A 23,455-nucleotide genomic window follows, 5' to 3' on the forward strand; every position below is an offset into this window, starting at 1 on the left:
ATGCTAAATGAATGAGTTATTGCAGGGGCTGTAGTGGTGATGTTAGGAGTATACTTATGAATTTAAAGTACATTTTGTAAAACCCAGTTCCTCTTAGACACAGACTCAAATGTCTGCTTTTCTTCTCCTGGTTTTCTCTTTCTCACCTTTCCCCTCCTGCACTTGGCCTGCACGCCTGCCTGGTGTAGGCCCGCTGTTATTTTTGTGGTAACCTGACACTTTGGCCAGCAATTGCAGCCCCCAGGTCCCTGGGGGGTGAACTTGCTGTGAGCTGAAAAGGCAGGCTCCAGATCTGATCTTCCAGGTGGAGCAGCTGCTGCAGCAGGGCTGGGGGATGCCACAGACTGGGGAGGAGGGGTGTGTGTCACCAGTTCAGCCCTCGGGTTGTGGCTTGTCAGGCAACAGGCCCTACCTTGAGGTGGGGGGCCAGTAGAGGCCAGCTAGTCAGGGGTTTTGGAGACTGGAGGAAGGTTTTAAGCTACTGCGTTTTTTTCATTTCATTCTGTGGGTCTGGTCTAGAGTATGCCTGAGGCTGTCTTTGTGATTCCTTAGACAAGGATGAGTTTCTTAATAGTCACGAAGATTGTATTAATATTTTATGTTAAACTAAAGCGAACAATTTTATCAAGCTGAGGTAGGGACGAGGTACAGAAATGAATGGGACAGAGGCCCTGTCTTCTGGAAATCTGCAGTATAGCAGGAATGACAGATATATAAGAAGTATTAATTATAGTTGTGTATGTTCATTCAGCAATTATTTGAGGACCTGTAGTGTGTCAGGCACAGCTCTAAGACGTGTGCACACATACCCACTGATCTGTAAACATACAGATTAAGTAATGTATATAATGGTTGCCGAGGATTGAGACATCTATACTTAGATGGATCATCTCGTTTAATCTTTCAACAGGTATGTAATGTTAATTCTCATTTTGCTTTGTACCTGCACGTGCATGCACACACACACACACACACACACACACACACACACACACACAACACCCTGAGACACAGCTAACAAGTGGAGAACTCAAAATTAAAACCTCTGGGATTCTAAAATCTTATGTACTCTTTATATACACATATTTTTAACTGTTTGGCCATATAGACTCTCCAGATGCACAGTGTCCTCCCTGGAATTGTAGGGGTGCCCACAAAGGAAGGCACTTAGCAAACATTTTTGGAGTTCCAACAATTCATCTGATAGTGAGAGACGTTAAACATAGGAATGCCAAGGGACTTACCGATCAGCTGGAAACAGTATCTTAAGAGAAATTACAGTGAAGCGTACCAAGTATGGTGTTGGAAGTTTGCTTGAGGTGCTATGAGGACATGGAAGTGACTTCTCCTAGTGCAGGAATCTGCCAAGGCTTCCCAGAGGAGAGGTTGGTGGCTTTGGTCTTGAAAGGACCAGTAGACATTCATTAGATGGAATTGCTGGTGAGAGAAGCAGCTGAGCAGAGGGGCCCAGGTGGCTGAGGGGGTGAAGTAGGCAGCCTGCTGTGTCTGGGCACCTTGGAGTGGTCTCTGGCTGGAATGTGGGGGACTGCACAGGTGCCTGAGAAGTAGGCTGGGGGCAGGTGGTCAAGGCCATGGGTGCCCTGTTATGCAGTTAGGTCCTGGAGGGTGTGGGCCTCTGCTGAAAGATTTAAAGTGAGCATAGGATAAAAGTCATATTTGCATTTTGGGAAAACTCTGGCTGAAGAATAGCACAGGAGAAGCTGACTAAAAATATATGAGCTGGAGATTCTGATTCAGTACTTCTGGCATCAGGGCTGAGATCTGTATTTTTAAGAAGCCATCTGTGTACTTCCCAGGGTCAGGAACCTGGCAGAACTAGGTTGTTGGTAGTGGTGGTGTTTGAGGACATAGGGGACAGCCCAGCTCAGAGAGGTGTGAAGAGGTCCTGCCTGTGAGACGGGAGCAAAGTTAGTGGGGGTGGAGAGGAGTGGAAGGGATGCAGTTGAGAGATGAGGGGCCGAGTGGACATTTTTGGTGACGAGTTGCATGGGAAGGGATGGGAGAAGCCTGAGATGATGGCCCTCCTTTGGGTGCTGATTCAGCAAGGTTCTCTGAGGAGCAGAATCCCTCAGAGGGAGCCTGAGGGATTGGGTTCCCTCACCCAGGGCCTGGAAAATCCTTTTTGGATTTTCTTGGGTGATTTTAGAGACAGATCCTTAATATAGAAACGTAACTTGGAAGGTGTCAGTGCCCGGTATGCCAGGTCTGTGTGTCTGTGAGGGCTTGGGTTTGTTTGCTTTGTCTTTGGGCCTTTTAGCCTCTCCAGTCTCGCCCTGTAAGTAAAGTCCTCATTAGTCGTTTGGACTGAGCAGGCATCAACACCGTGAATGTCTGAGAGGGGGAGGGCTTTAGCGGCAGTTCACAGGTGTAATTGGAAATGGTGTAATTGTGATTGGAAATGCATTTTGATTAGAGAAAGGAGTTCCTTGTTCCTCTACCAGGGTTAGGAGAATCTGCAGGAGGAAGAGATCCTGGAAGGAAATACATATCTCTCCCCTTTATTATTATTTTTTTTTCTAAAGAGACTCACTCCTCCTTTGTGCGTGTGTGCGCGTGCTGGGGAGGTGTAGAAATATTGATTGAATCAAGCTATGGCCTTTTGCCTTTTTTGCTTGATACGACTGCCTCATTTGCTAGGGTGGGGAGCGTTGGGGATGAGGAGGGAGGAGTCCGGTGGCGGGTGTCGTGGCCAGAGTCCGCTTTCCTTCGGAGCACCTTGGGCCTTGCAGAAGTGAAGCAGATGTTTCGCCTGATTTCAGAGTTGGGTGCCTCAGCTTTTCTGTCCATGCCTCTCTTTGCCTGGGGTTCTTGCCCCACCACATGCCCTGACGCGCTTATGGACTGCTTAGAGCTGGTGTTGTGCACACAGTAGGTGCTCAAGTAATATTTGTTAATTTGAATGACTGGTGTATTGTCTAAGGGGGAACAATACTTATTCTGCCTCAACCAGTTTCCTGCCAAGATTCTTTATCCTGCTGAAGTTGCACTGGGTATAAAAGAAGGACCGGTTTTCCATTTGGAGGGCAGGGATGGGGGCGAGGGTGAGGCTTTAATTGGCCCCTGAATTTGCATCCCTCTCAGTGTAAGACCAGTTTTGCAGCTGCTCTATCCCTGTATCATCATTAAATGGCAGATATGTTTCTCATTGGAGGGGTGGGGACTCAGTTGTATCAGTGACGCTGGGAACGGGTAGACATTTGTGAACAAGCAGTGTCATACATTTTTGGTTTGTTGATACACTTGCTCACATTGCCATTTGCACGTTGGCCATGTGCACACATGTGTCACTGTGTAAGCATAGCAGTCTAGTCCCCACATTGGGTTCATGATGACCGCGCTATCAGCGAGGGACCAGGGAAATACGTGGAACCCTCCACGACCAACTCTGAGAGCATTTATTGGAAGAGCTGAGTGACTGGGCACCAAGCAGAGTGAATCCTGTGGTTCTAGGCTCTTTAAACAAGCACACCTGTATAAACGGTCGTTGTCCTTTTGTGCATTAAAAGGCCTTTATAAATTTGGAACGCTTAAGGGATAAGCCACATTGTAACACTTGAATTTATCTAGAGGACTCTTTTGGTCTTGGACCACACCACACTGAAAATGCTTTTTAAAAAAATGTCGGTTCATTGGTTTGTTTATTTATTTATTTTTGGCTATGTTGGGTCTTCGTTTTTGTGCGAGGGCTTTCTCTAGTTGTGGCAAGCGGGGGCCACTCTTCTTCATCGCGGTGCGCGGACCTCTCACTATTGTGGCCTCTCTTGTTGCGGAGCACAGGTTCCAGATGCGCAGGCTCAGTAGTTGTGGCTCACGGGCCTAGTTGCTCCGCGGCATGTGGGATCTTCCCAGACCAGGGCTCGAACCTGTGTCCCCTGCATTGGCAGGCAGATTCTCAACCACTGCGCCACCAGGGAAGCCCTGAAAATGCTTTTGATTAAACAATTTGGATTCCAAATTTGTAAAATTGCCGGTTCTTCATCCTTTATCCCTCCAAATACACACATACACTAACACACAACCCCCCCCCCCCCCCTTTAGGAGTTGCTTGCATACTCCTGATATTGCTGGCGTTTTCTTGTTGCCTTTGAATGAAACAACCCAAACTTTTTGTTGCTGTGTGTGTGGCCCCTTGTGGTCTGGCTCAGTTTACCTTTTGTTTTCTTGCTTTGTCTTTTCTTCACTACATCCCCTTCACAGATACCCATCTCTGCACAGGCCTCCCTGAGCTTTCTCAATTGGCCCCGTAAGTCCTGCTCAGACTTCAAGACCAGCCTAAGCATCACCTCCCATGAGGCCCTTGTTGACCTGAGAGACAGAATCAGCTCCTATTTCTGTGCTCCAACGGCACTTAGTTCATTCCTCTTTTGACATATTATATTCATGAACTTGTTCATTTGTTCACCCGTGGGTTCATTATTTTAGGCACCCTTTGGGTCATTATTTTTGGGGAGCATTGACTGTGTGCCAGACCTTCATTAAATGCCAAGGACAGGAAAATGACTAAAGGCATGGACCTAAGCCTTAAAGATCTCACAACCCCCCAGGGTTGACAGCCACAGAGACGTATCATTCCTGTGCAGTGAGTGAGAGGGTTCATTTGTCCTGGGGAGCGAAGGTGCTTTCTGCAGGAACATGGCGGGAGTGGCTTGAAGTCTTGAAGGATAATTAACCTACTTCTGTGTCTCCCTGCTGGAAGGGTGCTCCTTGAGGGCAGGGAGGGGAGCATGTTTATTTCCTCTCTCTAGTGCCTGGCACATGGGTGGGGAGACCTGGGGTGGGGGGTTTCAATAAACCTTTTATCATATTGAATTGAAACAGATAATAAAAAGAAAACAGAAATTATTTCCCCTTCGTGATTCCGCCCTGTCCTGTTTCAGAGTGAATTTAAGGCAGCTTGCAAGGCTGTAGAAGAGCACAAATTAAGAAGCAGGGGACGAAGGAAGAAAAAGAAGAGGATTGAGGCAGGGACCTCAAAAAGCGGGTTTGGGAATGAAACCAAGCTTGCCGACCATGTAACCACCGTGCTCTGTCTGAGGGGCCTGCCAGTGGGGCTTAGTGCTCTTTGGCAGCGAGTGAGGAAGCCTAGTCGGGTGAACACGAGGTGAAAAACACGTGGTGTTTTGTTGGTTATTGAACTTTCCATTGGGACCTTTGTAAAGAGCAATCTGTGTAATGTGATGAAGGACATACTCAACTTCTTGGAGTACATTCAGTGACTAATTCATGGGATGTTTCTGGGTATGCTGATGGTATCACGTAAAAGCATAATTCAATAAAAGCAGTTTATCCGGAGCTCCTGGAATACACTTTCTCTCAGATAACTGTGGAATCACTATGGGACTGGAACAGATAGTTCTACCTGCTGTTCAGTCTGTCCCTCTTTTTTATCCAGTGTCCTAATGCTACATGCCACTGCCCTCGGTCCTAGAGGTCACACAAGCTCTGTTTCTGCTCCCAAGGAGTTTGATGATCATGTGTTGGGACTCAGAAAATACTCATGTATGATATGGGATCAGTATCTCTATGATCAGATGCATTAGAAATGGGTATTTAAAGTAAGATGGGCCAGACCAACACTCACACAAAAATGTAAACATATGATTTGTGATGGTTGAGAGGATGGAAAGGAACAACATTTGTCGCCGTGTATTGTGTTCTTGGTTACCCTAAGTTGGCAGGAAAGAGGAGTTTTTTCCTTCTGGGCACGTTGGAGCCTAAATTTTGGATTCTCTGATGCGGTGATGATGATAGTCACATGGATCCATTGGGTCTTTAGAGAGCATTTGAATGCCACTGTACCCAGTTGAAGACCCTGAGCAGAGCTTGGTCCTCACAGTTCAGCACTTTCAAATGCCATCTTTTTCCAGTTTTCCTTGTCGATTGGCTTATGACCCAAGCAGAAGTCAGCCCTGGATTTACCTGTTGCTGCTTTCACCCAGCATGCTGTGTAATAATCCAGGGTAGACCGAGGCATGGCCAGAATGGGGGAAGCATCCTAAATCATAGAAACTGGAGAAGGCAGCCCAGGACCGTTTCTCTGTGTAGAGTGGAGAGGGCCACTCCTAATGCAGCAGAATTAGGATTCCACATCAGCCAAAGGAGCCGCATCTGGGCAGGTCAGCTGCTGGGACTTGGAGTCAGTCCAGAGCCAACACATCATTAAGTTGGCCGGCAATGAGCTGTGTAACATTGAGTGAGTCTCCACCAGCTTTTGTAAGAAGGATGGTGCCTTCTTACAACAAACCCCCCACCCCATGTCTCCCCACCCATGTGCCTATAGACTTGCCACCTAGGGAACAGCACCTTGATTGCATGAGGCCCATTTGTTTGGCATTCCTTCTGGCCTGGGGCTGAGATGGACTCTTTTGCAATGCTTGTCTTAGGGTCTGACCAAATGCAGCATATGTGTTTATCTGATGTGCTGGTAGCTTTTAAAATATGAACTGTCAGGATGTCCCTGGTGGTCCAGTAGTTAAGACGCCGTGCTTCTACTCTAGGGGGCACAGGTTCGATCCCTGGTTGGGGAACTAAGATCCTACGTGCCGCACAGTGTGGCCAAAAATAAAAAATAAAAAAAGTAAAACTGGGGCTTCCCTGGTGGCACAGTGGTTAGGAATACACCTGCCAGCACAGGGTACACAGGTTCAAGCCCTGGTCTGGGAGGATCCCACATGCCGTGGAGCAACTAAGCCCATGTGCCACAACTACTGAGCCTTGGCTCTAGAGCCCGCGAGCCACGACTATGAGCCTGAGTGCCACAACTACTGAAGCCCGCGCGCCTAGAGCCCGTGCTCCGCAACAAGAGAAGCCACCACAATGAAGCTCATGCACTGCAATGAAGAGTGGGCCCCGCTCCCCGCGACTGGGGAGAGCCTGCGCGCAGCAATGAAGACAGCCAAAAATAAATAAATTTTAAAAAAGTAAAATAAAGTATGAGCTGTCTACTTTTGATTTTTAGTTTGTACTCGTTGTCATGTAAAATTCTGAGGCATCATGATAGTCTGATGGTGAATCTCACCACCTAAGAAAGTAACATTACCCGTGACTTAGTGACTAAGGAGTATTTTTTTCCTGGTATTTGTTTTCTTTGTTTAAAAGCATTAGGATTGGTGAGTCTACTTGAAATGTGTGTTCACTCTACAGACCTTTTGGAATGGAGGAGTTAGTTTGGGGGTTTTCTTTGTTATTCCTGGGAAAGGGCTTAGGAATGTTCCTTTTGAAATGCTACTTACTGCTAACTCTTGTGGCATTTTTTTCTTTTTTCCCCTCTTAGAGCATTAAAGAAGCTTCTGTTTCTGGCTTTGAAACGTGTTTCCCAAGGTTAAACAACCCACCTTCCAGGGATCCATGACTTGGGCTACCGGTCATGTCATCCAGCTTACGCTCCCCTTACAGGTGCACTGTTCTTGATAGCAAGTCTTCTCTTGGAATGGTCAGATGGCATAGATTGCCTGGACCTGAGTGTATATGGCCTTGTCTCTTTGAAGGAGCCTACTGATGGAGAGCAGTGATTAAGCTTGCCTGGTGGTGGTGAAGAGGAAAGGAAGAGACAGGAATTTCTGTTCTAATGGCTAACACATTCATTAAGGGGATGGGGAAGGTGATTCCCTCAAAGGCTGGTAATACAGAACCGCATGGCATGAAATCAGTCAGAGCCTTTCTCGAGCTGTCACCTGGGCAAGTACTTGGAGCTGATGAAGCGGAGAATTAATCAGGGAATCTCAGGAGGGTAACGCTAAGACCTCTGATGGGGTGCTCAGCATCGGGGTCTTGGTGAAGAGGTATTGGCTTGTTGATGGATCCTGTTGATATAGAAGTGATTTTCAGAAATGAGAAGGTGTAATTATCTGCTCCTTCCTGCTGAAATTAGAGGGAACCTATTGGCAATTGGAGTGTATGACACTAAGGCTCACTGGCTGATACTGACTACACAGCAGACGTTCCGACTCTCTGGAGACTGCCTTCAAAACCAGGCTGCCGATCCTCACCTGTATTTCTCAGGCCACTTGTTAGCAAGTTTGGCTAGCGTCTGAAATGGTAGGAAAATAACAGCTCTCCGCATTTACATATGCAAAAGCGATGAACCGTCACTAGTGTCTGACATTCCTCCCAAGTACCCAGGGAGGTGAGTCAGTATCATAACTATTCATTAGGAATTCATTAGACTGTGCTTCATGGTGTCAGTTGTGGACAGAGCTGAGAATTCAGCACTGCCCACATTCTCTCCCTTTCGAATCCAGCCTCCAGCTCACTGTCTAGTGAGGATGTAGTTTGAGTCCAGTATTCCCATGGAATGTGCATTCTATCTGGAGCAATGACTATTAAGCATATGTGACTTCAGTCAACTTATTTAGGCCTCTGGACCTCATAAGGTAGGAATAATACCCAGTGAGGGCAGTGCAGTTACTAAATACGATCCTGTAGGTCAGCAGTCCCCAACCTTTTCGGCATTAGGGACCGGTTTCGTGGAAGACAGTTTTTCCACGGACCGGGGTGGGGCAGTGATGGTTTAGGCGGTAATGCGAGCGATGGGGAGCGGTGGGGAGTGGCAGATGAAGCTTTGCTCTCTCGCTGGCTGCTCACCTCCTGCTATGTGGCCCAGTTCCTAACAGGCTGTGGACTGGTACTGGTATGCGGCCCGGGGGTTGGGGACCCCTGTCCTAGAAGACCCAAACCATATTTGTCCCTTTAACACAAAGGGCTCTTGGTTGTCTGTAGTCGTGATTAATAAATAAGAAGTTGAATCAGACAGCTAACTCGTGGTTATCCAAACTGTGCTTGGCATAAGTCTGTCCTCTTACATCTTCTTGGTTTGCTGATTTCCTTTGGGGCTCTTATTATTCATTAGAACCTTGGCCAGAGTCAGGCTGAGGAATGGGAAAGGAGCTGAAACTCTGACCCTTCTCATGGAAAGCTTGGGTGATAAGTTCAGTCATGTTATCAAAGAATGTTCACATCATTTGGTTGTTGGTTCATTTTTTCTTTCTTTGAATATTTATTATGCCAAGTACTGTGCTAGCACAGGGGATACCTATGGTAACTGTAGTAGTCCTTGCCGTCAAGGACATTGGGATGTGGATGGGGGGAGTGATAACAAACCAACTTAATCTAAGATCTCTTATAGGTAGTCTTTGGAAACACAGGCGATGAATGATGAAGTTGGTTTCCTTCAGTGTTAACGGTGGAAACTGAGGCACATGGCGGATACTGTGTGGTCCAGGGTTACTCGGGTAGAGGCAGAGTCCTAACTTCCAGTCCACCTCTTTTCTTGTTGCCTCACAGAGTATGAAGATATTGGCTAAGATAAGCTTTATGGATTTTTTTTTTTTTAGATCCTCACGTTCAGTGACATTTCCCTAATCATGAGGGTTAGTTAAAACTAATACTTTTATTTAAGAGCTCTTAAATCACCAGTAAGTGGGTGAGATGCTTACATTACGAGAGACCCACAGGAATTAATATAAAAGGAGCAGCGATTCCTGTGTCCTGTGTCATACCCCTTGTGCATACGTCCCTTGGATAGAGTTGGTGTTAGAAGCACCTGCATTGACCATCTAACCTCCTTCTTCCCCTAGACTTTTAAATCAAAATATGTACTGGTTGAATACTATATATATGTATGTGTGTGTGTATGTATGTATATATATATATACACTCACACACACACACACACAAACACATATATATGTATAATGTTCATCATATAAGATGTCATTCCAATGTGCTTATGTTACCTGTCTTGAAATGTAAGTGGGTAATCCTGAAAGAATGATTCATTTAGGCAGTGTGGCTATTAGCAGGAATGTTTGGGTCACTGGTAACATTTCTTTTTGGAGTTTATTCCAGTGTGGCTGGGAAGAGTTTCAGGAAAAAAGGAGGTTTTAGAAAAGTGTTAATGATGGAAACTGAGGCACATGGGGGCTACGTGATATATAGTACATTTTCAACCAAAAACATTTTCCCTTCTCTCTTTTGTTTTAGGCATTCGTTTAGATTTAGGGTTATTCCCCTCAACGAAACTTCCCAGAAGAATATGAAAACTATTGATTGTGTGCATTATAAGTGCAGGCGTTTGTTACCAATTAAAATTTTCCATTTAGGCATCTGAAGACCTTAAGGAAGAGGATCCTTCAAACTTATTTCCCAAAGGGAGCCATTAGGGAAGCTCCTTCATTTCTTTACCATCCCATTATCAGTAGGTGTTTGAGCATCACAAGGTCCATACCACTGTCTAGAGATGATGGACTTGAAAACATCATCTGTTCATGGTTTTTCAGATGATAGAGCACCTTCATTCATTATCTCACTAAATCTTTATGGGAACTCCATGGGGTAGAGTCCCTCCACTACTTAATGATTTTTCTGCACTGGGGTTGCATTTAATTTATTATTTTCATTTTATATAAATTAAAACCTGAGCCTCTAGAGATTACCTAATTTAGTCTGGGCTGCGTGGCTAATGGGTGAGACAGGTTTGGAATCCAGATCAGTTTGAATCTTAATACCATACACCCCACCCCCGCTGCCCCCTCCACCCCCTCTGCCCCACAATACTATGTTCTTCATTTACTGAAGTGAGTGAAAGTTGGCTCCGTTGCTCAAAGGGTGTATGAAGAGGTGAGGACATCAGCTCTGCAGGCACAGATACTCTATGCGTATATCACTTGATTAGATCTTATTGTTGGTAATAAGCAGGTGCTTGTCATTGTACATTCAGAAGCCAGGTAGATGGGGTGGTAGTTAACTAATTCCACACGTTTTTAGGATGCTCCTAATGTGTGGCTGATTCTCTCAGAGCCACTAGATACAAGGATGGTTTCCAGAATGAGGTGGATTTTGAGCTGGGCTGGAAGGGAACTGAGGGATGGAATTTGGTATCCAGTACAGGGAGCTTCTCTCAGCCAGTCCTAGTCTTGTGATTGGAAACTCTGCCCATACAAGGCCTCATCTTACAATTGGGTTGTAAAACCAAGGGCCTGTAGAAGTCTGTGGATTATGTATCTGGTAGCTTCTGGGGCTGTGTCCTGGCCCTTGTCCAGAGTAGGTAATTCCATCCTGCTGAGCTCCAGTTCACCAAGTGCAAGAGCCTGGACACGGAGTTCTTCTTCCCTTTGCAATAAATGAATAAAAACATGTGAGCATTTAGAGCAGCGCCTATGCTTCCTAAGTGGATGGATCAATCGATGCTAGTTAATATTGCATTCCCCAACAGCCAAGGAGTTGTGACCCTTAGCTTTAGAGGTAACTTGAAGGGGTTGTCTGCAAGACTCTGCTGCCTGTCTTATGAGGCCATCTACCACTTGTTGAACTAACAGGAAATTTTTCCTTATGTTGAGCCATAATCTTCTTTGGAACTTCTACAAAGCAGGTCTAACACCCTCCCCGTGTGTAACACCTTCAGAAGTTGTTTGGTGTCTGAGGACATTAAGCTTGGCAGTTATGATTCAGAAAGATCTTACCAGTTTTGAGCCACTGGCCAAGGCTAAAAATAATGGAATTTAATAGAATAGATATAAATTCCTGATTTTAGCTCCTAACCCAATTGATCAAGAGTCGGGATTCAGGAACAGCACTTGGAGGGTGGGAGCTTAGAAGTTTTATGGATCCTAAGTCCACCTCTGAGTGTCATTTATTGAAGGTTGTGACAAACTGGGCTGGGCAAGAGGGATGATGTGAATTGTGTCTAGTCTGGAAACATGGTCAGGAGACTGGGGGCTGCTCTGGTCATACCTAAATGGGTGTCTTTGGGGAGATTTGCTTCCCCAAGGCATGGATAGACCTCAAGGCTGAATGATTAGAAGTTAACCAGGAGATGGGTTTTAGCCTAATAGATGGAAGAATTTCAACATGTTAGTACAAAGGAGGTGATACTGGGAAGGTAGTGGGTTCTTTGTTATTGTTATTGGTGATGTTCATGCATAGACTGACCAGTTAATGAGATGTGTCAGAGGGGACCTCAGCTATTGAATTAGGGTTGTTGTGTTTTGGTCTGGAGACTCTGAGGCTTTCAATTATATGGTAATGTTTTTTTTTTAGTCAAATAAAGTTCCCCTGGTCCCCTGGATTCCATCCCTCTACCATAGTGGTTGAGCGCTGGACACAGTTTAATCTTAAAATGTGGCTCTCTGGAGTGAAGTCTTACTGCTGTGAGCTGCCTGGAGCTGAGGAATTGGCCTGTGTTTTTGTATGTGTCTGGTTTTGTTCGTCTTGTTTTGTTTAGTTTTGGGGTAAGGTGGAGAGGGAGAAAGTGAACGGCTAGTCACCGCTCAAAGAGTTCACACATATTCTTATAATTTCTCTAATAAACCTCTTTGGAGCTAGACTCTAGGGTAGCGTGCAGTTCAGCTTGGATTTTATAAGACTCTTAGATCCCAACCAAGAAAAAAAATGTAATAATTTGAGAATTCAAAGGCCCACACTGCAGGCATTGTAGAGTTCATCTGGGGGTCAGCCACAAAACCCTTTCTTGTGGCATAATTTATATCTTTAACATTTGGCAGTTTTTAAAGTCCTGTGTCAGTGTACATGTGTTGGTAAGAAGTAGTAAATATTTTGCTGACAAGTTCTTTGAAAGATGGATCAGTGGCAGCGTTCAAAGGCAGATAACCTGAGGGTTTCCTTTATCCAGGTGCTGCCAAATCTAAAGAGCTGTCAGGATACGGAGCCAAAAGCACACGTTGGTTATACCATTTATTGTGTAATGTTCCTGTGCCTCAGACTTTCTGCACCTGGGATCTGTAGATATACACAGCGGGGGAAGGCAGGGGAAAAGGGTTCAGTTGGGAGAGAGAAGGAAAGGGCTGGCTCTCAGAGGTGCTGGCTCTCAGAGGTGACTGCCCTGGGATACAGAGCAGTGCCTGGTACCTAGTAGGGCTGCCCACATCTGCTTCCCTCCTGGCCGCCTTTGTTGTAATGTTGCGTGGACTTGAGGCGGCGGAAGGGGGTGGAATGGTGGTCGCACTAAGCTCTCCCTACTCAGGCCCTGCGCCTCCCCTCTTCCAGTCAATCCCCAGGAGGAATTCTTATCCCCCTTTTGGGGAAGGCTTTGAATAAATGACCTGATGCCTTTTCAACAAAGGCATATTGATATGTTAGTGTGCAGACAGCAAGGGGTACTGGATTAGATCATTTTCACATTGGTGTTTGTGCCACTTTGACATTTGTTTGGAATGACCATAGGTTACATGCATAATTTAAGGAGAATAAATCTTTGAGAAAGATTTCTTTTGGTTCTGTAATCTTTAGTGCTACAGAAAAATAAACGAAAGCCTCCCCCACAGTTTTCCTGTGATCAGGAATTCCAAGGAGGCTACCAGATGAAGTGCCTCATGTGGGTGTGAAACATTTCTTCAGATGTGCTGGCCGCTTGCAGTTGTTGCAGGGAAGGAAGGAATTGGGGACAACTTGGTTCCAGCTTCAGGGTTACAATCTAGAAGCTGAGAGTGGCAAAGTGACCTGACTTGTACAGTGTAAAAAGCCCTGCGATAAATGCTATAGAATAGCAGGTCCAGGTCTGCTGGCATTGCTGTTTGTAGAATGAGTATTTGTGATAAAATAATGTCCCTCCTTCTGTCTGCCATTCTGCCGCCATCTTGCTTCTTGGTGATCTCAGTGACAAATTCTCGGATGGTTTGACATTTTAGAGTTATCGTGCTAATTGCCACAGTGAGGTAGATGCCTTTTGTTTTACTTTATTTTCTTTTAAACAACTTGTTCTGCTCTGGAGATTTGATTATCATCGAGCAAAGTGCTCCTGGTAGATAGTAGGTACTTAGCAAATTTTGCATGATTCATTGTGAACTTGCAATTCAGAGTGAGTACTGTTCTCAGATGAAAATTTCCTCTCATCTGTGAAGATTATCCAGCTTCTGCCTGCTGTTTTCTTTCTGTTCCTAACGTGATACATAGGAACAAAAGACACTTGGATCTCAAAATTCCATATTCTCTCCTAGGAGTTATTCTCCAAGCAAAGCTGGTGACTGAAAAGTCTGCAGTAGAACCAGCGAGAGCAGTATGTTGATGGTTACTGTGTCCTTATACTATCTTTTGATTTCTCTCTTAGGTCTATTTTCTTGAAAAGGCTCCAGGCTTCGGCTTGGAAAATCCAACCGCCAAAATTGAGCCCAGCAGCTGGAGCGGCAGTGAGAGCCCTGCCGAAAACATGGAAAGGATGAGTGACTCTGCAGATAAGCCCATTGACAATGATGCAGAAGGGGTCTGGAGCCCCGACATTGAGCAGAGCTTTCAGGAAGCCTTGGCTATCTATCCACCATGTGGGAGGAGGAAAATCATCTTATCAGATGAAGGCAAGATGTATGGTAAGTGATTTGAAATGCTCCTTTGAAATGCTGCAACCTGCTTTTGTGGTAAGGGGTCAACGTAGCTAGCCTTCTCCTGAGATCCATTCCTTGTATTGGGTTGAATGATCTTTGTACGATTTTAGTTGGCCATCCAAGGGACTGAATCTCAACTGAAGAGGAGAGTCAGTAAAGGACCACTGGGAAATCATTCCCTGGAGTTTCTTCTTCTTCTTCATATCAAAAGCTCTCAAGGACCAGATAGGAGCAGAGGTAGTTGCAGTGGCATATGCAGACACCAAACGTGGGGACTAATTCTTCTGAATGCACGCCCCATCAAAAGGAAGTGCTGCTGCCTAGCTCCAGATAACTGACTGAAGCTCCGTAGAAATGGGGCCTTGTGCTGCCAAATCTAGCAAGGTGGATGTTTATATATGAAATATACTCATTTTTAAAAGCCAACATTTTTTTTTTTTTTAAACACAACTCTGTATAGGCCATATAAAACATGCCCAGGGACTTGATCAGACCTTTGAACCACCAGTTTGCTGCGTTGTTGCCAATTTGCAGTTGAATGGCCAGACAAGGCACTGACCCCCGGGCTACTCTGACCAGTCTCCCTTTCCACATGGGGACCCCTCACAGTGCATTCAAAACTCCAAGAGCACCCAAGAGGATGAGACCAGTTGACCAGATGGCTGGGGATGCCAAAGGTGGCGGCAAGCACCCATCCACTAGTCTGGGGCTTGCACACTGGGTTTGGACCTTCCCTGCACCTGCTGTAAAGGCTTCCAGCTGCTGACCTCTACTTTCTGCCTGCTTACCTTTTGGGAAGCAGATGGCAGGTGGTTGCATATACATTCTGCTTGTCTAATTGGGCACGTTAAGTTGACAGTTTGCACTGTGGCTGAGTCTAAAGAGATGCAAACAAATAACCTAAACTCAAAGAGAACCGGCTCAGCAGCCTAGCGGAGGTTGTTAACTTATCACGGGAGTGATTTATTTCTAAATAATTTGAAAGCTTTTCCATAATAGGGTGTTGTACCTTTAATACCACACCTCCTCTATCAGGAGCCGTAGGAGGCTGCAGCTCAAACTAGCACCCACTGCTGAGGAGAAAGCAGATGGTGGTGCAGCTGCCACCAGCTGTGCCCCCCACCCTGCCCTACCCCTCTCCAATTTGGATGATGTAATGGAAACAAGGAAAATTTTGCTTTCTGCAGCATTAGAGTCTCTCTCCCTTGGCCAGTCGGGTCACACACACAGGAGAGAAAGGGAACGTAAACCTTCAGTATTTGTTTTATGTTCTCATGTGATCCTTCGTAGCCAAAGAAGCTTCTTCATGTCTGGTGAAATGGACTCAAGATGAAACATCTCAGCTGCTGTGGGTAGAAAGTTTCAGGGCCTTCCATTTTCTGTGTGCTTGTTTCTTTCCTGGGCTACCCTTCCTCAGCCTGGCTATTTGCTTTCAGGGTCTTGTTTTCATACCTAAAAATACAACTTCCCCATTTTAAAGGCAGAGAAAAGCACTTTAATCTTTGAGCCTTCTTTGAAGCTGATTTTATTAGGAGTAGTGAAGGTGGCTTCGGGCCATTCTACCTTGTACCAACACCCATTTGTTTACCCAGAGATTGTTTTAATCTAAAATACTGGCGTAGTGTTGGACATGCTGGTGGGAAGATGCCTTTCATTTCTCACTGGGAATATGGGAAAGGAGCTGTCCCTTTAGGAAGCAGGTTTTTGGGCTAGGAATAAGAACATAATTCAAAGCCGGAGTTATTCTTTTCAACTCCAGTTTTTTTCCATTGATTTTACTTTTTAGGTGGCAGCCATGGTAGATTGAACTAATTTTTTTTGTGAAAATAATTTGTGAAAGAATTCTTGTTGGTATTTGGGGGTCAAAGGCAGCAGACTAGGAAAAAGAATTGTGAGAAGCTTTGGATTTGAGCCGTCTACCCACAGTGAACTTGAACAATCCTACCCTTGGTGTGTGCCTGAGTTTTCTCCCCTGTACAAAACGAGGGTAAAGTAGATGGTATCCGTGGTCCTTGGGGCGTATATATTGTATGATGCTGGATTTTGTGACTTGTACTTCAGTAAGAGTGATCAGTCTGTTGACAAATGTGGTGCTGGTTGTGAAGCATGTCTTTAATACTGAAAGTAATCAGATTCTGAGTGCTTCCTGGGAGCGTGTGTTCTTGACGCATAGATTCTTTTTTTCCTGAAATCCACGTTACATTTATTGACTGTGTTGGTGACCAACCTGATTTAAAATTGGGCAGTCATTTTGAGCGAGTAGCGTTAGGAATCACAACTGCAAGGTCATGTGTCCTGGTTAGGGGTGCAAGAGATGGATTTGCTGCAGCGGCCCTGAAGCCATCCCCATGTCTAGGCCATTGCCTTGGAGAGAAAACATTCCCTTCAACTCCCTCTCTTTGGCCAGCGTGGAGGAGCTTTGCTTGTACTGCTGCTTTGGAAGGGAAACATGGTGGTTATCAGGGCTATGGGAAATGGAGACTGGATCCCTTCAGAGAAAGTAGCCCAGGTGCCTGAGAGCTGCATGGGACCTGCCTGTAACTTTGAGGGTGAGAGAAGGTTGATTTGGGAGCCTCCATGGTGAGCCCCCAGCCCCTCGGGAATTGAGTCATGTGAGCAGTGTGGGACCAGAGCTACTGTTCCTTGGCTTCCAGCCTGTTCCCCATCTTACCACACATGAATCAGGACACAAACCAGACCAGGAGTCGAGGTTTCTGAAGGTCCTAAAAGCATGCTTTTTCTCTTAAGCATTTTGGAAATGAAAACATTGAAAGCATTTTGGATTCCTGGAGTAAAATCAAAATTTAATGCCTTCTAGTGAGATACCAAGTGTTTTTGACTTGAGGGGGTTATTCCGGTATTTCTGAGCATCTGTAGAGTATTGTGATGTCACTAATCCTGAGCCTTTGGAGAAGCAAGGTCAAGTGCAGTGCTGATTTATTTTGGTAATGAAGTCTCCTCCGTGGTTGTCAGTGGGGCAAATGCAATCTTATAGAGGGGGAAAATGGAAAGCTCTCTTTACTTTGAGGTTTGGGCCATTAGAAAAGATGGCTTAATTTTCCCTATGCTACCTGGGTCAGTGGAGAGGCCGAGCCTCTATGTGGCTGGTCTCCACGTGGCCAGATTATTTCTGCTTGCAGTACCCTATGGGTAGGCAGTTGTTCTTAGGGATTATTAGAAGGAGGGTGAGACTTCTTTGACTGTTCTTAAGAGGTTGCAAGCTCACTCCCTCTCTTCTCTGTGTTTTCTTTGTCCTTTCTTTTTCGTATTTTTACATCGCTCTGTGTCTCTTTCTCTGGTAGATAGCTGTGGAGTAGATAGCAGGAGGACAAGATGGCAGAGATGTTCTTGATCAGCAGAGTTGTCTGGAATTGAATTTCACAGGAGCAGGTCACAGCTTAAAACAAGACAGAACAAAACAGTGAATCATGGGAATGTCTGGATGTGTTTTCTATTGCACTTGAAAACACTAGTCAGGCAGTGTAGTCAAATATCTCTCATAATCAAGTCAGGGACCGGAGCTAACATTCACTGGCTGCTTGCCTCAGAGACACGCAGTGTAGCGCCTTAAATTTTGAACTTTGGAATTGATATGAGGCCTGGCCCTACCTCTTCTAGACATCAGACTCCGGGCAAGTTGCTTTTCCTCTCTGTGCCTCCATTTCTTCAACTGCAAGAGAGATTTAGATAGATCTTCCTTCACAGGATTGTTATAAGAATTCAATGAACTCGTGGTTTGGGATCCCCCTACCACGCTTGAACAGTGTCTGGCATACAGCGGGAGTTAATCAGTGTCTCTGAGTGAAAATAAAGAAGTGCTCTCTGCCAATAGCTGGGTTAAAGGCTTTACACAAAACTTCCGTCTCATGCTCACAACAACATTTTGAGGTGGGTATTGTGATTCCCACCTTATAGATGAGGAAGCTGAGTCTAAAAGGGATAAAGTGGCTTGTGTATGACCAGTATAAATGGTATAGCTGGATGCTTTCAAAACCAGCTCTGTCTGACTCCCAAACCCAGACTCTTTCCACTGTGCTTTCATTCCTTCCTTGCTGGAGGTCATTATAAGTGAATTCAACAAGTCAGCATTGAGAGTACCACCTGTATGCCAGCCCCATACTAAGGGTTGTCAGGGATACAGCAGCGAGCCAGACAGACAAGTCCCTGCCCTCATGGAGCCATCACAAGTTCATTTGCAGGAAGCACTGACCTGAGGTTAGGGCTGTGCGCCAGAGCTTTCTGGGAAGTCTGAGACCCCTTTGAAGATGTTCACCTTCCACTTAGCCTTTTGAAGCCTGTTCTTGGCCACCAGTGTCCAGGGCACCTGGCCCAATGCTGGCAGGAAGAAAGCTTCTCAAATATCGCAGCGGGGAGGATCCTAGATCATAAGGCTGGCCTTGGTGGTGGCCAGAAAGATGTCTGGAAGATTCTGGTGCCCTAGGATCCTACAGGCAACTTGGGCAGAGCAATTGCTGGACAATTGATTTCTCCTTTTGTGAGCAGATATCTTCAGGGTCCTTGCTTAGGAGAGCTCCAGGGGGGCCCCCACTTTCTTACTGGGTTGCCAGGCCTACTGGTCAGCCCTAGAGAGCTGAGTTGTGAGGCATAGAAGAGTTGAGGAGGAAGGTATCGCTGGGCCAGTCCTCCCTGGCTGGTCTTCCCCAGTTGCTGACCTGAGCCCTCCCAACCAGGGGAGCACAGGAGTCGGACTTGCCTCTTTTGCTTACTTCATAGAAGTACAAGATAGAGGAGAGAGGGGGCTGCTTCAGTGAGGTGGTGGCAGAACTGACAAGGGGACATCAGAAGGAGTGCACACAAGCAGGCACAGGTGTGCGCCAGTTCATCAGTGCAGACAAAGCGGCTGACATCTGAGGTCCCCATGCTCCTCCTGCTCTGAAGAACTGGGCAAGGCAGTGCAGAGTCGTCCCTCTGGAAGACGGGGTACTTTCACGTCATTTCTATGGGGACCAGGAAGGTGGGCTACCTCTGTGGAGGCCCCAGCAGCCCTGATGTGGACATGGCTGTAGAATCTGAGCCCTGTAGGAACTCCAGGCCTTGGGAGAGTGAGCCTTGGGGCCTGACCTGAACTTGTTCTTCCCATTTCTCTGTCTGAACATCATGTGGCATCTTTGGTTTCCTCTTTCTGTCTTACCTGTGATTTGGGATATTATTTCAAATGAATGTGCTAGAAATGTGAAGGACAAAGTGCTGTGCCCTTAGAACAGGCTAGAAGCTCCGTAAGGCAGGGGCCTCACCCTGTCTCGCTGGACAGAGAAGGTATCAGTGATGTATGCTGAATATATGCATGTGTGAGTTATTATTTAAAATAAAGAGAAGTGAGTAGGTAAACCTCTGAGCCCCGAGAGGAGCTGGCTAGAAAGAAAGGGAGAAAACAGAAAAAAAAAAAAAAAAAAGAGAGAGAGAGAGAAAGGTGTGTTGGTATATTTAATGGTCTTCCTAGACTGAGAAGGAAGAAATACTGGTTTTTGCTCTGTGTGTTGGCAAATGTTAGTTCAAGAGGTAGGAAGGATTTCTACCCACATAAGCACAGCAGCAGAACAAGGGTTAATTCTGGGATCCTCAGAACACATGAGTAATGGGGGATTTTGAAATAGTTTGGTTCCTGTGAGAATAGCAAAGCCAACGTCATCAGTGTTTGGACTGGGAAGTTTAACATAGTGGGGGTCTGACCTACAAAGGTTTATGCACAAGGTGTGAGCCCTTGTGCAATCCAGGTAAAAAATAGCTAATTAGGATGGCTCAAGAATTGGTCATAAGGGCGAAAAAAAAATGAGAGAGAGAATGTTAAATTATTACCAAGTTGGAAACTTAATGCTTTTCAACAGCTTTCTGTGGCAATGGATGAGCGCTGGGATTCGGGAAGACATGGATTCGGGAGTCGTTCAGTGAGGGCCTGTGCTGTGCCTGGACTGTGAGGGGGGACTACAGATGTAAAATAATTAAGAAAGCTGACCTGTTTGACCACTTAACTGTGTGCTAGGCACTTTCTCATTGCTTTAGAATGCGTCGACTTGTTTATTCCTCAGAACAACCCAATGATGTAGGTTACCGTGACTATCCCTGTTCCATAGCTGAGGAAGCTGAGGCCCACCAAGGTCGAGTTACTTGCTCAAGGCCGCAGTAAATAAGTCGTAGAGTTGACGTTTGAAAGTCAGCTTGATACAACAAGCCAGTTAAGACAACTAACTACAATGTTGACACGGAAGGAAGTATATTCTGTACTAGAGAGATATACGGCTCAGTGGTAGGGCAGTAGAAAGTACGATTGTTTATGATTGGGGAATGCGCAGGTCTATATTTGAAAATGCAAAAGGCTGGAAGAGTCAGAGTCTGAGAGGCAGACTTAGGTGAACTAACTTTCAATGGGAAAAGGCCACTTAGTGTTTTTTTTTTTTTTGCTTTTAAACTTACTTTAGATTACAGACCCCGTTTGAGAATCTATAGACAGTTGTGGATCTCTTCTCCAAAAAAACGCATGCTTGTGCACAGTTATAGAATTGTTGCATATAATTGTTGCAAGGGATTTCTGAAGCCTAGGTTCACATTTGCTACTGTGGGGAGAGAGAGAGAAGGGGAAGGGCATTCAGGCCTAAGGGAGCAGCATGATAAAGGCACAGAGTCCTGAAAGGACCCAGCTCTGGTGCTCTTAGAATTGAGGGTGTATCCTGGAGGGGGATGGCAGATGAACCTAGAAATGTGGGCTGGCATTGCATTGTGGAGGGCCTCGAGTGCCATGCCATGGTGCCCGGCGCTCATCCTGGGGACAGAGGGAAGCCATTGCATGTTTTCAGGAGAGGTGATGTGACTCAGCCTGGGTTTGACAAAGCCAACTCTGAAGGCATGAAGAGAAGTTAGATGACTATTGCAGTAGGCCAGTGGGAGAGGCTGAGCCTAAACTTCGGTACTGACGGTGCTGGCAGAGAAGTTTCAGAGGTCGAACCAACAGGATTGGCTGACCAGATGCGATTTGTGAAAAAGAAGATAGAGTTGAAGATGATTCCAGGGTTCTGCTTCTGGGTGGTGGGGAGGACGATGGGACTATCAAATGGATGGGGAGTGGAGACATGAGAAGCAGTTTGTAGAGAGGAGAGGAACGAGGAGTTGAATTTTGTTATGTGCCGGAGGTGTACTGGGTGGCCATCCAGATGAGGGTGATCTGTGGTGTTCAGAAATTCCTGCTTGGAGCTCAGGCAGCTTGGAGTTGCAGGGGTAGTTTGGGGGCTCATCAGCAGAGAAGGGATGAGAATGGGGGATATGCGCAGGCTCACATGTACTACTGTGGTGAAATGGGCATGGATTTTAAATGAAGTGTCTGTGTTTGTGGGAGAGTAAAAAGATTGCCTTTATAAGAAAAAGGTAGACCCATCAGTGGTTCCCAAATCTGACCATCATCAGCAGAAGCACTTGAGAAGCTTAAAACAAGAGACATAACAAAAACAGACTCAAACCAGTTGAATCAGAATCTCTGAGAGTGTGGTCTGGGAATCTGTGTTTTTAAAAGCTCCCTGAGTAATTTGGGTGATCAGCCAGGTTTGAGAGCCACTGGGCTAAGCTACAGCCTGGGTCCAAGAGGACAGGGCCACATTTTTAGAGTTGGTAAAAGAAACAAATGAGGAGGGAATGAGACTGACATTTGAAACAGTCCTTACAGACTTTGGGTACAGGAAATGAGCTACATTATTCAGTTCATGCTCCCTGTGTACAGAGAGGGAACATTACCATGGCCCAGATTTGCCATGTACAGGAAGAGCCATGAGGTAGTATCTTAAAGGGCATAAAAAGTTAAAGGAAGACTTATTTTAGGACTTGGCCATTTGGTTAGTAGAGGAGAAAATATATGTAATTGAGGATATATATGATGGAATAGAACCAGGAAGAGACTTTAAAAGGAGTAGGGCTTCTTTTACTCTGATGCATAATGGCAGGAGAAGGGTCCAGGTAGAGGGCCCAGGGAGGGCATAGTGATTGCTTTCTTCAGATGAGAAGTAAGGCCACGTGAGCTGAGGTGGCTTATGGGCTTTTGAAAAATAGAGCAAGCTTAGTAGAGATACTGTGGGGGAATGGGATATGGACGCACGGGGGTGAGTAAAAGAATTGCTGAGCAGTGGAAGGAGGGCCTGAGAGAAGTTGGAGAACATTACTTTCTTCTTTTAATGGAAATTTGCACATGCAATTGTAAGAAATAATATGAAGATCCTTTGTACACTTTGTCCATTTCCCCCCAGTGGTTACATTTTGTAAAACTGTAGTATAATATCATAATGAGGATATTAATGTTGATATAATCCACTGATCTTATTCAGATTTCCCCAGTTCTACTTGTACGCATTTGTGAATGAGTGTGTATGTGTGTGTGTGTGTTTTATTAAGTTCTGTACAGTGTTATCACCTGTGTAGGTTTGTGTATCCACACCTCAATGGTACAGAACAGTTCCAACACCACAGGGATCCCCAGGGTTGCCCTTTTATAACCATACCCAATGCTGTCCTGCTTCCCCTGACTTCCCCTAACTCCTAGCAACCATTAGTTATTCTCTATTTCTAAAATGTTGTCGTTTCAAACATGTTATCTAGTGAAATCATACTGTATGTAACCTTTTGGGATTGGCTTTTTTGCATTCATCGTAATTCCCTGGAGATTCATCCAGGTTGTGTGTGTATCAGTAGTTTGTTCCTTTGATTGTTGAGTGGTTCCCTAGTGTGTATGTACCACAGTGTACTTACCCTCTCACCTGTTCAAGGGTATCTGGGTTGATTCTAGTTTTTGGCTATTACAAATAAAGCTGCTATGACCATTTATATACAGGTTTTTGTGTGAACGTAAGTTTTCATTTCAGTGGGATAAATGCATTGCTGGGTCAAATGGTAGTTGTGCCTTCAGTTTTTTTTTTGTTGTTGTTGTTTGTTTTAAACTGCTCAAGTGTTCTTCAGAGCAGCTGTACCATTTTACATTCTCACTTGCAATCTAGGTTCTCTGCATCTTCACCAGCATTTGGTGGTATCACTATTGTTTGATTTAGCCATTCTGATAGGTGTGTGGTGATATCCCATGTGGTTTTAAATTGCATTTCCCTAATGAC

At 45.4% G+C, this 23,455-nt stretch overlaps 1 protein-coding gene across 10 annotated transcripts in view; it reads left to right on the plus strand.

Moving 5' to 3' along the window:
* The window catches only part of TEAD1 (TEA domain transcription factor 1), a 264,526-nt gene that overhangs the window by 70,523 nt on the left and 170,548 nt on the right, over positions 1-23,455 (plus strand). For all 10 annotated transcript variants that reach the window (XM_032639100.1, XM_032639095.1, XM_032639099.1 and 7 more), the window contains one exon: positions 14,084-14,339. In XM_032639100.1, the coding sequence (XP_032494991.1) occupies positions 14,183-14,339 (157 nt within the window). In that variant the 5' untranslated portion in view covers positions 14,084-14,182. The remainder of the gene's footprint in view (positions 1-14,083; positions 14,340-23,455) is intronic.

Source organism: Phocoena sinus, chromosome 8 (genome assembly GCF_008692025.1).
Source record: "Phocoena sinus isolate mPhoSin1 chromosome 8, mPhoSin1.pri, whole genome shotgun sequence".
Classification (NCBI taxonomy): Eukaryota; Metazoa; Chordata; class Mammalia; order Artiodactyla; family Phocoenidae; genus Phocoena; species Phocoena sinus.